Source organism: Ovis canadensis, chromosome 1, assembly GCF_042477335.2.
Source record: "Ovis canadensis isolate MfBH-ARS-UI-01 breed Bighorn chromosome 1, ARS-UI_OviCan_v2, whole genome shotgun sequence".
NCBI classification, from domain to species: domain Eukaryota; kingdom Metazoa; phylum Chordata; class Mammalia; order Artiodactyla; family Bovidae; genus Ovis; species Ovis canadensis.
In genome coordinates, this window is record NC_091245.1 from 272058819 (window position 1) to 272075734 (window position 16916).

At 52.3% G+C, this 16916-nt stretch overlaps 1 protein-coding gene across 7 annotated transcripts in view; it reads left to right on the plus strand.

Moving 5' to 3' along the window:
• Positions 1-460: 460 nt before the first annotated feature.
• The window catches only part of SIM2 (SIM bHLH transcription factor 2), a 63072-nt gene continuing 46616 nt past the window's right edge, over positions 461-16916 (plus strand). For 5 of the 7 annotated variants that reach the window (XM_069567955.1, XM_069567965.1, XM_069567924.1 and 2 more), the window contains exons 1-3: positions 461-1497; positions 9750-9832; positions 12848-12937. In XM_069567955.1, the coding sequence (XP_069424056.1) occupies positions 1323-1497; positions 9750-9832; positions 12848-12937 (348 nt within the window). In that variant the 5' untranslated portion in view covers positions 461-1322. Of the gene's footprint in view, positions 1498-9749; positions 9833-10054; positions 11253-12847; positions 12938-16916 lie in introns of those variants that run through there. The other 2 variants (XM_069567975.1, XM_069567946.1) reach the window with 2 other exon arrangements.

Here is a 16916-nt window from a genome sequence, read left to right on the forward strand (position 1 = left end):
CCGGCCCCTCTTTCCGTGCGATCCGCGCATCTTCGCGGCCTCCGACCCCTCCAGGGCAGGCGCTAATCTTTGGCTCTCGCGTTTGGAGGAGAGAAAGGGAAGAAGGGTCACTTCCGAGCCTCATTCGCGCCGTTTCCTGAGATGGGGGGCACTAGGGGGGCGCTTTTCTTCCCCCTCTGGCCTCCCTGCCACACTTTCGGCTCTCCCTGCGAACTGGGGAGAAGCGGGGTCCCCGCGCGGGCTCGGGGATTCATCCTCCGCCGCGGGGCACTCGGGCCGCGCCGCCCTGTAGCTGCCTCGGAGCCGCCGAGAAGGTCCCGGCACCCCTTCCCCCCTCCTTCGTCCTCCAGCGCCCCCCCCATCCCCCGCCCCGGTGTCCAGGTCCCGCGACCCGCTCGCCCGAGCCCGTTCCTGTCGCGCGCCTCGGGCACTCACCGCCTCTTCCTCGAGGCCCGGAGCCCGCGGGTCTCTCCTGGGAGAGTCCCTGGAGGCGGAGGTGCGCCTGTGACTCCGGGGCCGCGGCGGGGTCTGGAGGCGAGGTTGGCCGCCCCCGCCCCCGCCGCGGTCCCTCCTCCCCCCCTCTTTCCGCCCCCCCTCCCCACTTCCCCGGGCCGCGGCGCCCGAGCGCTCCGCCCGAAGGCGGGTCCGCCATAAACAAACGCGTCTCGGCCGCACGTGGACCGCGGAACTTCTGCGCCTGGCGGCAGATCGCGGGCTCCGGGCGCCGCAGCTGCGGGCACAGGGCACCGCCAGGGAGGGCAGGCGAGCGCTCCCGGGCCGGGCCCAGCCGCCTCCGCTCCCCCTCCGCCCCATGGCTCCTCGGCCGCCGCCGCCCGTGCCGCCCTCCAGTTCGGAGGGGCCTCGCGGCAGCGGGTACGAACACTCGGCCAAGGACTAAAAAACACAGCACCGCCGCCTCCTCGCCTACCACTCTCCAGCCCTGGAAGGAAAGCCCGCGGCCCGGAGAGACGAGAGGGAAGGAAGGCAGAGTGCGGTCGAAGCGAGCGGGGAGCCAGGGCTCCGGTTCGCCGCGGGACAGTTCGGCCCGGAGGAGGCTGCGCCCCGGGGCGGCGGCGGCGGGCGGAGCGCGGGGCGGCGCCGCCGGATTGCGCCGACCTCCCGGCCCGCGCGGCTGCAGAGAGGCGCCCCGGTGTCCCCCGGGTCGGCCCCGCGCACCTGCTCGCGCGGCCGGCGCCCCACACCCCCCGACCCCCACCGCCAGGTATCCCGCGCCCCCTTTCCCATCGCCGCCGCTGCAGCCGGAGCGCAGCTCCGCGGGCCTGGAGCACCGCCGGGTCTAATATGCCCGGAGCAGAGGCGCGATGAAGGAGAAGTCCAAGAATGCGGCCAAGACCAGGAGGGAGAAGGAAAATGGCGAGTTTTACGAGCTGGCCAAGCTGCTCCCGCTACCATCGGCCATCACCTCGCAGTTGGACAAGGCGTCCATCATCCGACTCACCACGAGCTACCTGAAGATGCGCGCCGTCTTTCCCGAAGGTGAGAGGCCCGCAGGTGGGCGGCCGGGAGCGCTAGGAGGCCCAAACCGGAGCCGGAGCTCTCCCAGAGGGGCGGCTTGAGTCTCCCGGGCCGCTGCCGGAACATCTGGCGGAGGTCGCCGCGGGGAACTTCGGCTCCTCCTGGAGTTGAGGGGCCAGGGGCCTGGTCCCCAGACTACCGGACCATCCTCTGGCCCAAGACTGGAGAGGGACGAACGAGGAATCGCTGCATGAGTGTGCGAGTCCAGCCTGATCTTCTTTCCTTTCCTCTTTCCTTTCTTCGTTTCTTTAACTCCTCTTTTATTCTTTCCTTCTTACTTCTCTTTGCATGAAGGGGAAAGGGCAGTGTACCTCGGCAGGAACTGAAGGGTGTTTGCCGGTCGCAGCTGGGAGAGACTGGAGTACATACCGGGAGGCCCTGCAGGCCGAGCTCCGAGCAGAGCACCTGGGGAGCCTGGGCCTCAGAATGAGGCCTCCCCGGTTGTCTGTTCTCTGCTGAGCTTTCTCGAGGCTGGGATTCCAGAGGTCAGGGTGGGAGAGACCCCGCTCAAGGAGGTGAACCCAGATAAGGCAGGAGAGACAGAGGGAGGTGGTTCGTTTCGAAGTGGCAGGCGGGCCTGAGCAGTCTTCTTTTCTAGATGGGAATTACAAGCCCGGGAGGGGCAGGTGCCCTGGTGGTCAGGGGTCACCAGGACCCTCCTGTCCTGGCAGGCTCTCCGTGATCAGACACGGTGGCCCACTGGGCAGGGCACTCCCTGCCCGACCGGGCCTGTGGGTGCGTCGTGGGCACCTCTGGTCTGGAAGAGGCCTGATCACCGCAGCGGCCCTTTTGGTGTCCCTGTAACTCCGAACCGATGCCTTTCCGGAGTCTCTGTGCCCAGCCACAGGGGCTGCGGCCTGGCAGAATGGATTAGGACCCTTGTCTGAGACGCTCTGCTCTGGGGCCTGAGGGGCACAACCCCCACGGAGACCTGCAGGCCTCGGTGTCCCAAGAGCTCCGCCGGGACTAGGGAGACGCCTTCGGCCACAGGACACAGGGAAGAATTGCAGCAGTGTCCCGACAGGTGTCCCTCCAGCAAAGAGCACCTCCGTTAAGGCGGTTCCAGGCCAGGTGATCGACCTGAAGTGGGTAAACCCGACCTTTGTATGGTGGGTGCCCCTGAGCCTGCTGTTCGGCATCGTCTCTGGGTCTTAAGCTGCCTTTCACACCGCCTTCTGGGTGGAGTGCGGAGGGCCTGTCCTCCGGCTCTGCAGTGGGTGGCTTGGAGCCCAGCACCACGCAGGACGCAGAGCCCAGAGGACTGGAAGCGGTGGCCTGTCCCTGCTGGCGGGCACCCTGTGCCTTCCAGCTACACTGGGCAGCCGACTGGCGCGTTTCTCCCAGGATCAGGAGCCCGTGACCTGACCGCCAGAACCCCAAGCTCCTAGAAGGGAAAGTTCTTTTCCTTTCCCACCAACTCCACCCGCCCCCCAGAGGCCCCCAACTCAACTCGACTCCTCCCTTTGGGAGCTTCAGTGGCCGGTGGGTAGTGATCGCTCATCTTGTCGATCTTCCACCGAAGTAGAGATGATTGCTCTCCTGCTGAAGTTTCAGTGAAAGTTAGAGGAGAATTAGGTTTTGAAAAGCGGAGTCTCTTTCCAACCCAGGGAGGAGGGATGGCAACTGGTTTGCCACAGTGAGCCGGTCAGTAATCCACATGCTACAGAGCAGGTGCGGAGTCCGGACAGGATGGAAGCCTCCTCTCCTGTCCCAAGATTAAATGATTTTTAAGCAAGTCAGAACTGAGTTAGAGGTCCGGAGAAAGGCTAACTTGCAGGCCATTCGTTGTTTGGCGATTTCCAGGAAAGCAGCTTACAAATTGGGAACTGGTGGGTGGACTGCTGCTGCAAGTACTTCAACTGAGGCTGCAGGTTTCAGCTCTGGGAAGCAAGTCTCCAGGCCTTGGGGCCCAGAATTTCTTGGCCCTGAGGCTGAACGAGATAAAGAATGCGCCTGCCAATGCGGGAGACCGGGGTTTGATCCCTCAGGTTGGGAAGATCCCCTGGAGGAGGGCATGGCAACCCACTCCAGCATTCTTGCCGGGGGAAGATCCTATGGACAGAGGAGCCTGGCGGGCTGCAGTCCATGGGGTCACAGAAGAGTTGGACAGGACGGAGACGACTGAGCACAGAGCTGGCTGCAGGGATGGGTGGGCTGCAGTCTGGCCCCTGAACACAGGCCCCAGTGTTTTGTTCCTAGTGATCTGTGCGTCTCCTGGAGGTGGGGGCGGGGACCATCCAGATTGGAACTCCAGGAGGGGTCGGGGATTGCAGTTTGGTCCTAGAGTTTGGTAAATAGTACTGGATCTATGGGGGGGGGGGGTCCCAGTCCATCCAAAACGGGGAGCAGAAGGTGGTCTACCCCAGCGCTCCTGCAGGGATGATGCTGGGGGTCCTGGCCTGTCTGGTGGGCAGCAGCCTGGGGGACTCCTCCCTGGGCTCAGAGACCTGGGCCCTGCTGTTCTGGGGGCGACAATACCCCCCTCCCAACCCCAAGTGAGTCTGGGACTGGAGAGGTGCCTAGGGCAGAGAAAAGGATGAGTTTAGAAAGACCTGAATTGTGCAAAATGACTGGTTCCCCTCTCTGGTAGCTCAGAAGGGCTGGGAGTTCGGAAGTAGCACCCGAAATTGATTTGACCTGTTCGGGAGGGACCGCCGGGAGGTGGTACGGGGTTGGGATAGGGGCTGGTGGAACCGCGAGGGGTCTCGAGGCAGGCTTCAGTGAGGTTTCAGGACCACCCCAGTCCTGTGACGAGGTGGGAGCTCCAGGATCTGCTCCGGGTCTCAGGGCAAATGGAAAGATACGGAAACACCCTCGCTGTTGGGTGGCCTGGGAGCAGGCGGGATCCCGGGTGAAGAGGAATCTAGAGACTACATTAGAACCAAGAGAGTTAGCACATGAATAGCACAGGCTGAAGGAACCACGGGGATCCTCAGACTAACGCTTTGCATTTGAGGAAATTGAGGCTAGAGCGGCACGGGCCTTTCCCCAGATCCCGTTTCACCTGGCGAGGACCAGGCAGGCGGTGCCCGCCGAGGGCAGGGAGGCCAGTGCTGGAGAGGCTGCCGGGCCTCAGCTCTGTTCATCCTGAGACCGCCGGGTGAAAGGAGAGAAAGAGACGCCCCAGCATGGGGACAGGGAGAGGCGACTGGAGCCAGGTGGACACCCCCGGGGGAGGCCAGGTTGCAAGCTGGACAGTGCTGGCAGCCCAGACAGCCGGCACAAGCTTGGCGCTGTCGGGCTGCCCCGCTGGGCCTTGGTCTTCTTGTCTCTAAAATGGGCTCATCAGCAACTCCATGGCTGAACAAGTTTCCTGGGATGGGGTGTGAGGAGGCAGGCTGGAGCAGGTGGATATTGATGGTGTTCCTCCTCCAGTCTGCGTCCTTCCCATGAGCTCGCTGCCTTCCCCCACCCCAGCCAGGTGCGGCTTGAATGCTGTCGGACCTACTGGGCAGACTTCTGAAACCCACCGCCTGGAGTTGGAAGAGGAGTGGTTTTCGGGGTCCCCACCAGTTCTTCCCCTTTAACTGCAAGCTGAGAAGTGGTGAGGTAGATGGGCAGGCAAGAGGGCAAGGGAGCCAAGCTGGCTTTGGCAGGGACTCAGAATGGAAAGCTTAGTGGGTTAACGTGGGTGGGAAGGCTGGGTGCTCCCAGGGCACAGGGTCTACCTGGCCTGTTGTCACTGTGCCCTTCCCCTCAGGGGAAGGGGGGCGGCTTTGGAAACACAGAAGCACCTTGAGTGGGCCATCACTGCGTGTGACCACGCCAGGCTGTAACACAAAATTATTCCGCCATCTGGTGATCCGTGCTGGGCCTGGGGAGGCTGGGGTCAGAGCGGGGAAAGCTCGGGGGGTGGCCAGTCACCAGGGTTAGGCCCCCTTCCTGGGAGCTGGGGTTCCCAGAGGGTGGCCTCCTTCTGGACACTTGTCCAGAAAGCTCTTGCGGAAGAGACTGGCTTCACGTCCCCAGTTGAGGAGCGGAGCTGGAAACAGGCTGGTTATGGGGAGAGAACAGAGCCCCTCCTCCCACTGCCAGCCCCCCCAAGACCCCAGACGGGTGTGGGCGCACGAGAGAGGCAGGGACCACAGCACAGGTGACAACCTTTTACTCCAGAGAAGCGAGCTTGTCACACGCACAGTTAAGTGGGGTTGGAGGCCTGTGTTATTCCAGTGGCCGGATTTGTCTGGGTTTGGGTTGAGGCAGAACCTTTCCTGCCCGCCCCGCCCTGACACACCTGAGTGCCAAGGGGAGGGTTGGGATGGGGGCCGTCCTAGAAACAGTTGATGGGGATGGAAACACTTTGATTTAGAGGCTTCGGTAAGGAGAAACACGCCCTAAACCGACCTGGGGTCACAGATCCAAGGCCTTTCTCTACCGCAGCCCGAAATAATGTAGGGTGTTTTGTTTTTTTTTAAGTAGACATTTTTTTAGATGAAAGTGGGTTTTTACAACCCTCTCTCTCGATCCCTACTTGGAAGTCTGCCAGGCTCTGCACCAGGTCTGGGAGAGGAGGCTCACAGAGCAGAAGAGTCCGGCAGTGGTGATGGGAACCCAGAGATGCAGGGCCCTGGTAGTTGGGGGCGCTCAGATTCACCTCTGGGGGGTTGACCAGCACTCTAGACTGGCTGGGGGTGCTCCAGGGTGCGCACCCGGAAGCCTGGCAGGGCATGCGCTGGCCATGAGGCCTCACTCACCCCATCCTTCAAGGTGTAAGCGTCAGACGACAAGGTCCAAGGTCGCTGGTCTCTTCCAGTTGTCGGTGGTCTGAACTAGGTGCGACGCTGACTCTTGGCCAGGTCGGACAGGCTGGAACCTCCCCTTCCCCTACCCCAACCCAGAGCCAGGCTCCGTTGGGACATCTCTACCAACTGCTCCCCTCAGTACTCACTCTCCTCCAGTGTGCAGCTGTTGGTTTGGAAGAGAGTTCTAGGGCCTGGATTTTCAGGGAGCCCCGTGACAACGAACCATTCCAAGGCTGGGAAAGAACTGAATCACCCCCATTTTCGGTACCCAAGGTTGCACTGGGGGAACTGTGAGAATAATCACCATCGGTCAGGAAGTTCTTATCCAAGTCTGGACCCATTCGTCACTGGATACAGTGGGTTCTGCTCCTGGGTCCAGAGGAGCAGACCCAGCTGCCTCCTTTGGGTCTCCACATGTGTGTCCCTTCATCTGAGAGGATGAGACCCGATCCCTCAGCGAGGGAACCCCTCCAGTCTCCCGCCTCAGCAAGGAATCAACTTATTTATGTAATCTGATGTTTATGGCCTGTGACCTGCACCCAGGCACAGCCGGTGCTCTTTCAAAAACTGTAGGTTGACTGACTACCTGAGCACCCAGAGAGGAGAGACCATTTTTAGGTAGTTTCTGTGGTGGGCTTCCCAAGTGGCTCAGATGGTAAAAAAAAAAAAAATCTGCCTGAGATGCAGGAGACCCGGGTTCGATCCCTGGATGGGGAAGATCCCCTGGAGAAGGAAATGGCAACCCACTTTAGTATTCTTGCCTGGGAAATCCCATGGACAGAGGAGCCTGGCGGGCTGCAGTCCATGGGGCCACAAAGAGTCACACAAGACTGAGCGACTAATGACTAACACTGGCGGGCTGGGCCTGGCAGGGTTGAAACCAAATAGCCCGCTGAGTGCGGGTACAAGGTCACCCACAGACCTTTGGAGGCAGAGGGAGAAAGGGGATACCTGTCTCCCTTTTCCTGTGATCTCGTGGCTGATCACTCCCCCAAATGGCCTAGCCATCTAGATTCCCAGCATCAGACAGTGCCCCCCGCTGCCAACACATGTAGGGCACACATGTAGGACCCCAAACCCTGGCTGGAAACCACAGGCCAGGTTGGGAACCCCATTTGCTCATCATTAGTATGGTTGGAGGGATTTCCCAGAATCAGGCAAGACAGACCGCCAACGACATAAACCCGGGGCGGGGGGAGCGGGGGGAGCTCAGCCCAGCCTTTTCTTACACTCTTCCCTCATTTTTCTAACAAACGAAGCTTTTTGTCAGGTCCAAATAAGGACCATGTATCCAGCAGCTCACTTTTTCAGGAGTATATATGGCTTTATGGTAACAAGATGATTTCTTTTTTTGGTTACACACCCTACCTTCTTTAGTCTCTGCATCCAGCCCAAAGTAGATTTTTATGGGCCCAGGGAAAAGGCCTCGCGCACAGCGGTTTCTAATGGAAGAGCTGGCAGCCCCATCACTCTGTGAAGTGGCCTGGGGGCAGGGAAGTTCGAGGAGAGCCTCCCACCGCCCACCCAACTCATGCCAGGTCCAAATCTCCTCTTGCAAAGCAGAGGTGTGGAGAAATCGAGAAGTCGTAGGAAACGTTATAATAAGAGGACAGGCTCTCCTGATGTATCCAGCTATTTGAATTACACAGAAAGTTGGCCTGTGTAGCCAGTGCACTTTGGTATGTGAGGCTGGAAGGCTTTGGGGAGACCCAGGAAGTCTGGTGTGGGGGGGTCATTCCCAAAGATGCAGATTTCCCCAGGTCTCTCAGATCCAGGCCTTCTGAGGAGTGAGGGTCACGGACTATGCCCACTGTCCACAGAGAGCCAGGCAGAGGTGGCCTGGCCCAGACCGGGGGACGGGCCCAGGAGTGGGCTAAAGGACAGTTTAGCAGCTGCGTTTGCCGACTGGCGGACATCAGAATTCCTGGACCCTCATTACACTTTTTTCTTCATTCAGGCCTCTGGGGACTTCAAATTTTGGTTCTTCCCATTTCTGGTTTCCAGCAGGCTCTCGGGTGTTGGGGAGGAAGGCCCTACTGATGGCCCTGTACTGTGGTCACCGTGGTCACCGCGGTCACCCTTGGGGGTTGGGTGGACAGTGGTTTCCTGAGGTTAAAGAGACACCTCCATTCCACTCTGAGGTGGGGTCTGGGGAGTGGGGTGGGAGTGGTGATGGTATTTGGGAGATGCGGAAATGAACCAATTCCTTATAGGGAGACCAGGATAAACCTCCAAGTGTGGCACCCAGGCACTGGGGGAGGGGGTTGCGTTTTCCGCCCGCTGGGATTGAAAGTTCCATGGTCCTCGGGTTTGCTCTGGCCCCGGGTTGGGCCCCACAGAAGGGGACACCCTCTGACCCGGAGGCAAGACCCCAGCTCACTGTGTAGGGTCGCAGCCCAGGTGGGAGGGAGCGAGGTGCTAGGACAGCGGTGACCGGCTTTCGCCACGTAGCACCGGCACCAGCACCAGCCTCGGGGATCGCTGGAGGGTTTCGGGCCAGGCCACCGGCAGGAAAGGCTCCAGGGAGCGGCTTGTGGGTCCCTCTGAGCTGGCACTTAGCGCTGCAATCTCACTGGGCTTTCCTGCTTCCTGCAGAGAAAGCCTGGGAACCCCCGGGATCACAGCGGCTGAGCCGAGGGCACTCGAGAGGGATATTCTGCCGAGCAGGGCTGCCTTTTCCCTGGTGCACTTTCTGCAACACCAGTGGCCTTCTTGGAGGTGGTGGGGAGCCACCGGAGGCTTTGGGGGACAGTTAAGAAGCGGAGGGGCTGTGAGACCCTGATTGTGTGACAAACACCTCCCAGTTACTGTCTAGTATATACACCGCCCTCCCAGCCCTCGGTCCATCCCTCCGCCCCCCAGCTGCTGGTGAGTTAGGAGTTCACCTTGGGGAAGCCCTCAGGGAACCCCTTTCCAGGTTGGGGCTCCTGGATTGGAAGAAGGTCAGTGCTTCTGGGGCCTGTGAGGGGGGTGCTAAAAAGTCAGGGAGTTGGGAGGATTCCAGGAGATTGAAAAAGATTAAAAAAAAAAAAAAAAGGAACAGAAGACAGCCTCTGTTCCAGCCTCTGAAGCCACCTCTAAGACAGCCAGGGCTCTTAAGTGTGGGCCGCTCTGTCTTTGGGAAAATACGTAGGTGCCAGCTTCACAGGGGAGGGAGAGAGGGGGTACCTTTGGGGGGTAATATTTACTGGTTGAATCCATATCCCTCTTTGGATACGAGGATGGCCGATTTCAAAGCAGATTAGATTACCTTGTGGCATGTTAAATAAAACGGCAATTTCAGAGCGGTGAGCCTGCGGGTGACCCAGAGGAGCTGCCTACGGGCCAGGCGGCCTTGGACCTGGAGGCCTCTGTGGGAATTTCTCCTCTGCCCTTTTTTCTTTTTGATCAAAGGCCAAGGAAGGGGTGACTGGGGGCGGAGGTCACTGGCTGGGTGCTGCCGTTTACCGGTTTGCTTTGGTTCCCGTCCAGGTTTAGGAGACGCGTGGGGACAGCCCAGCCGCGCGGGGCCCCTGGACAGTGTCGCCAAGGAGCTGGGATCGCACTTGCTGCAGGTAGTGGGGTCGCCACGCAAGGGGAGGGGGAGGAGAAGCGCTGTGCCACCCAAGGCCCTGCACCCCATGGGGCCTCCCTTCCGACTGCCTTGCCAGTCTTGGGGGGAGTCCCCTTCTCACGGAACCTCTGGAGGGTCCATTGACCAACCCCCAGGCTGAAGAGGTCAACAATGATAAGACTTTGGGCCAATAGACTCCCCATAACTCCTCTTCTGGGGAGGGGGACGCCGGGGCCCCATGTGGATTCTGCACAGCCAGTGCAACCTCGGGTTGGCCCCCCACGAACCCCACACCTAGCCTGCTTTCAACTCCTGCCCCCAGGACTCTGTAGCCCTTGAGACCTAGGGGAAGGGTGAAGTCCTCTACAACCTGACTTTCCTCAACACAGTTTCGGAGCACTTGCTCTGTGCCTGACGCCAAGCCAGGCGCTGGAGCCAGAGAAGCAAGGCCCAAGGACACTCCAAGCCAGAGAGAGGGAGCAATGAAGTGCTTGATGCTTGGGTGTGTGTTTGAAGTTGCAGTGGAGACAGCATCCATAACTGAATCTCAGCAGTTGATGGCGGAGGGCCGGTTCACTGCTGGGCCCAGATTCTATTCTAAATCTACTGTATCATCTCTTCGCTTAGAAGTGTGTTCTATTTTTAACTGCATTTTTTTTTTCAGAGGAAGAAGTCGAGGCACAGAAAGGTTAAGCCGCAGGCCTGAGGTCACACCACACCGGGCGGAGCCTTGTTCCACCCGAGTGGTCCAGCTCTTAAGTGGGGGCAGCTCAGGACATGGTGCGGCGCCCCTGGCTCACCAAGGAAGCCCTGACTTGGTCTGTGGTCCGCCGCTTATCGCCCCAGCCCGCAGCCATTCAGCCGGGGGCTGTTAAACCGCCCTGACCTCGGGTTTCCCCCCCGCGGTGTCTGGGGCCGCGGCGGAGTAACCGGGCGCACGACCGGCCACTTCCAAGTCCGGGGCTGGCGCTAGGTGGGGACAGCAAGTCCTGGTGTCTCGGAGCCTTTCAAATGCCCTTTACAGAGCCTCATCAACGACCCGATTCATTCCCCCCTCCCGTCATTTGTCTCTGCCACCGAAAAATGCCTACCGAGAGCTATTTTGCATTTCCTCCTTCTATTTTCTGTTTTCTTAAAAAAAAAAAAAAAGTTGGCTTCGAAACTCGGGGACTTGGGTCCGCGCTTCGAAAAAGCAGATCTGTTCAAAACTCTTTTGCCCCCAGATGCCCTAGTGTGATTTCTTTCTTTCTTTTTTTTTTTAAATGCACGCGCTGGGGAAGAGAAGCTCCGGGATATGTTTGAAACCCGAGGCATTTCCAACAGAGAGCCAGCGGTGCGCGAGCTCGCCCGGGAATGGCGCTGTTGGAGCCCTTCCCGCGCCCTGCGCGCTGCCCCCAAGCTCACGTCCGGCGCCGCGCGGGGTATTTTGCGTGCTTGATGCTCCTTCGTATTACAAGTGACACTAATATCAGGGACAACTAAGTGCCAAGGAGCGCCACTGAAAACCTGGCGGCAAAGTCAAAGCCCCCAAGTTTCTCCACTGTACATTTATTTAATTCCGGAGTGTGTCTGCGGATGGGCGGCTTTGCAGTTAATATACATGCAAACGTATTAGGTCATTTGCAGCTCTGAAGGCAGAACCAACATTTTCCATTAAGAGTATTATTTTTTAAGCTACTACTGGCAACGTTCAGAATTTAATTATCATACAACTTTTTTTCTTTTCCACATACAGCCGCTATTATTTCATTTCATGTATCTCTTTCATGATTTTGGAGTTAAGCATGCAAAACGGGCCAACATGGTGATGACTTTAGAAATTGCTAGTTCATATCTTTGAAAAGGAGTTTAGTTGGTAAAATATTTCATACCTGATTTAGAAACATGAAAGTCGGGCTCCTGATCAAGGTGTTGATTTCAACCTCAACGCAAGGAAAGCTATGATAGTTCAGTTGGCAAAGACGTTTTTGCAGCAAAATTGTATTTGAGACAGCAGAATGTAAGGATATCTTTCAAGTTTCACTTCTACATTCTTTTTTAGGCACCCCCCCCCAAAGAGGGGGCGGATTTAGAAAAACCAAAGGTAGTCTGGTTTCAATTACATGCTGTAAAAATAGAATTTGTGGCCAGAAATTAATTTGGAATATTTTTTATGGGGGCGACGTTGTGGGTTCTATGGGTCTTTCACCACCTTTATTGCTTTTCTTTGGTTCTGGATCTAAAATATGAATGGGTAAATAAAATGCAGTTTCCTTTTTCAAAAATAATTTAGTCCCTTTATCCTTGCCACACATAAATGCAATCATTACCTTTCATTTGACTTAATTACGTCTTATAATTTTACTTTATTTTTTTGAGGGCTAGCCAGCTTTGGCGAAAATCAGAATATCCTTTGGGTGGTTTTAATTGTTCAGAAATTGATCCTTCTTCTCCCTGAATTTTGCAAAGGTCGTTTGATCTCTTGCAAATTCTAAATAATTAATTCTGTAGACATAGTCTGTTAAAAATAACCGGGTATTTTCTTTTATTTTCTGAGGAGTGGGAGTGTTCAGAATTTATTATTCAAATGGTACTTAGGGATAACTAGAAAATTGTGGCAAATAAAGCATATGTTCTAGTGGTTTAAACGGCTGCCAATTATGACATAAAATGGTCTATACAGTGGTAGATTTTCCCCTAAGTACCATACAACTCCGGATTTGTGCTAAGTGCTAAAATAACCCCAACAATAAAGCTACTACGTTTAAACTGAGCTTGATAGGAATTCTCAAATGTTTTGCATGATTTTTCTGATGTAGATGTAAGACTGTTTTTAAAGTCCTTTAAAAGTATTTGAGAGCCTGGCTGGGGAACGAAACCTAACGTCTGTCTCACGGCTCCAGGACTCCGTTTTTACATTTAACCATATACATTGATTATAATATTTTATACATTGCTCCATCCCAGTGACCGTATGATGACCAGCTTTAACTCTTAACATCTATAGTCTCTTACCCTGATGCTTTTTCTTTTACAGACTTTGGATGGATTTGTTTTTGTGGTAGCGTCTGATGGCAAAATCATGTATATTTCGGAAACAGCTTCTGTACATTTAGGCTTGTCCCAGGTGGGTATCATCTAATTTTATGTACAATTAAAATAATAAATTAAGCGTTGGCGGATCTTGACAGCCTTGAAAATGAGTCTGTCCAAGAGTCTGCTTTTGTGTATGAACCTAATCCAAAATTGCAAAATCGTTCTTTTTTTTTCCCCGCCGACAGGCTAGGTTTTTCTTCTTCGTGTTACATTTCACTTTTCCACTTTCTTTTTCCTTTGGGGCTAATGCCTAGTAATATCTTTGCAACAGTCAGCTTTGTCTGTTAGCCTGGACTCTGCTTATACTGTAAAGCTCTCTGCCACTAACAAGAACTTCACAAAGGGAGATTTTTCAGGGCACGCTTGATGGTCTACATGTGGTATTGTGAGTTGCTATGAAAGAGAGAGGCAAGCTGATGTAGAACATGGATTTTATGCAGAATGTGCTTTGGGGAGAGAGAAAAGGGGGGTAGATTTATGAGTGTTCACATGGAATTCAGGGTAATTTTTCCTGAGTTTTTCCAGTTCAGTGGTCGTTTCAGTAAAGCATTTTATATGCTTGTGATAGAAACTCATAAAACTCAGTTTACTACTGTTTTTTTGCACAGCAAGGTCCTGGTTTCTTTAGAACATTTGAATATTACCGATTTTCCTGGAGCCCTCTTCTAAAAAGGAGGTCATTCCCTAGAGGAGAGAGGGGCACTGGGTTTTTATCTATCCCGTCAAGCCAAGGGTTTGGTGGAGGATTTTGGCTGCTGTCTGGGCTGTGGCCAGTCTGGATGGCGGGGGAGTCTACTGATGGTTGCCCATTCACATTTCTGATTTAACAAGCCTGGATCATGGTTCTAAGAGTCACACTGTTTAATACATGTAGGGGCTAAATGTTTCTTTACATTGTGAGTGATCGGAGTGCTTTTTTTCATTACAACTGAAGACACACCAGAATTAATTAGATACAGGAAATAGGCTCCCAGGAGGCAGATGAATAATCTGTGTTGCACCACTCTCCTGTAGTTAAGCCAAAGTAAAACATGCCAATTAAAGTGGCTTGAGTTTTCTCATTGAAAAACAGAATTACCAATTTGGAAACCTGCATCTGGTATATTCTTTTTTTTTCCTTCTGCCAAGATGTTTCTTAAACTTTCCGTTTGTTTACAACCTTCTTTCCCAGTGGATGTACATCCTTACCCAGGTCCAAGGGGGTTTCTGTGCCTGTGTATTTCTTCTGCAGAGTCTTCTAAAATGAATCACATATTAAAATTGTCCAGTATTTTCTGTTCTCTTCCTCTTCTCTTCTTTTATGATGCCAGGCCTCCCAGATAAGATTTAATAAGGCTTGACTCTTTCACCTATGTGACTCATGGGATTAGTGTTGTGGTAGAATGGGAAGCGACTGAAGCGACGCAGCAGCAGCAGCAGCAGAATGGGAAACACTATCGGAAATACGAAGTTTTATCTTTTCCAGGGTTGTTATTCTCTGAATTTTCACCTTATTAATCTCTGAATGGTTAGAGTTATTTAAGACCCTTTAGTTGGACCCAGCCTGGTTTTTACTCCTGACTTGATCTGTGGCTGAGTGCCCTTGATCAGATTTCTTAACTTTTTAAATGTAACTTATAATAACTTTTGATTAGCCTTGTAATAATGTCACAAACAAGACAAAACGTTTCGCATACTTTTTTAAAATTTACTTTTAATTGGAGAATAATTGCTTTACAGTGTTGTGCTGATTGTTTCGTATAATGTGAATCAGCCATAAGTATACATGTCACCTCCCCCTTGAACCTCCCTCCCACCCCCACCCATTTCGCATACTTTAAAATGACTGGCCAAATATACTTTAAAGTGGGTGGAATCACTTTAACTGAACATTAAATTCAGATCTGAGCTCCCTAGCAGCCAAAGCAAAAAAGGAAATGCATTTAGTTTTATGGTTTTCATTGTGTGATAAGGGTTGATAAGTTGATCTCTCTGAACCACAACTTAAATAAGAAAGTAATGCCTACTGTGCTGCTTCTTTAGAATCAAGGTGAAAATCATACCAAAGGCCCATCTTGTGTGATTTATAAACTATAGGGAGCTACACAGAAGCCAAGCAATATCACAGCTAGAACTGCGCTTCAATTAGCATCCTTTGGTGGGCACGTATTAGGGATACTTAGTCATGGGAAATGTCCTGACACATCATAAGGCTCTGTGTACATACCAGGGCATTCCAGTTCATTCCATCAGGCTGTTCTGTCTGGCATCTTATATCCTTCTGTCATTTTTCTCTTATCATGTGGGAAATAAAAATGATTGCTTTTGAACATGATAATTAAAAATGACCAAAATACTGGCTAGGTAACATATACAGCTCGTGTTCATGATAAACGCCACAAATGGATATCTAATCAGAATCACAATTTAAACTATATTTCCTCTCAGTCCTAATGCAGACGTAAAAGTTTGTATATCATAATTTTGAAAGGGGAGGGAGTTACACACTACCATTTTCCAAGAAAGCTGTAGAGATGCCTTTTGTCTGTAAGTTGCCCAGAGAAGTGTCCTTTTCAAGTAAGTCAAACTGACCATCTCTGAGCCTGGCTGATTTTTTTCTGATCTCCTGGCGGGACTATCCCAGTGTCAGCCTCCAGCTACAAAAACACTTTCCCGGCGACGTCTGGGGAGTGTTTCATGGTGAACTGTTTAAATAAGCAACAACAAACTTTCCCCTTAAATCTACCTCCTGTTCACGATTAACTCTGCAGAAGGAAATCAAGACTGAATCACAAAGTGTATTTTTTTATGTCTTCTTAAATACTAAAATAAGGTATTGAAAAGAATGTCAAACACCCAACTTCTCTTTAAAAAAATGTTTGCACCTTTTGGATTATTTTTATTAGTGGTAACAAGTCAGACAAATATATCAAACATGAAAATTTAAATTAAAATAGGCCTCAAGATTTTTTAAATCACCAGAGATAAAAGTGTTGTTAAAATTTTACCCACCAGTCAAGAGTAACCTTTTAAAAAGGTTTTCTGATGAATAAGGGTGATAATAGCTTATATTTACACTACGCCCTCTGTGTTCCCAGAAGTTTCAGTTACTCTCAAAAATAATATCTCTTTAAGTAATGACTCTTTCACCTTAATTTGGGGGTTAAAGTCTATGTTAGCAGCTTCTAGGAAACATAAACTCCTAGGTTTGCCATAATTGTGTGATAATTCATAGCAAAGTGGTTTTTTTTAATCTACACTATCTAAATGACTCTGAATTATCTGAGAGTATAAAAATGACTCTTTATGTGTTAATAAACCCATCCCAGTTCAAAGCCTTTTATTGAACTTTTTTAAAAGCACGTATTGGAGTAAGTGTACTTCATTTGGCAGAGTTTATTCATTTATTTTTGCTTTTGAATTAGTAAATGTGGCCATCCTTGCTATCAGACTTTGGTACCAAAAAAATGACAGAAAGAACCCCAAAATTCAAATTATCTCCTCAGCCCATAATTCAAGCGTTGGAGGGAAAAAGTCAGGCTTCGACTTGTAAATTCTATTTGGTATATGCCACACTCATAATCCAAAATAATTCGTGAAGACAAACTTACATTTGCTCGGAAGAGGTAGAGTTGAGGAAGCACTCTTTATCCACCAAGTTTATTAAATGATTTAGTTTCATGGTTTTTTATTAATTAACTTACATTTGAAGCAGGAAAAAAGCCTTGCATACCTGCTGTGTATTTCTTCAAACATTTTAAAGTATCCTTTTGGTTTAAATTTCCTTACCAAAGTTGCATATGGTATATAACATCTAGGTAGCTAACATGCATTCTCACATAACGTAGATACTTATGAAATAGCCGTTCACGAGCTACATAAAGGAAACTAATATTTGAGAGTGTGGCCGGAAGCACAATTGTAAAAATAACCATGGTGTTGTTTGGAGCCATAAGACTTAATCCTTTCACTTTTGAAATAAAGAGAAAGAACAGCGTTTAATGTTTGTTGACATAACTTGAACTCTGAAA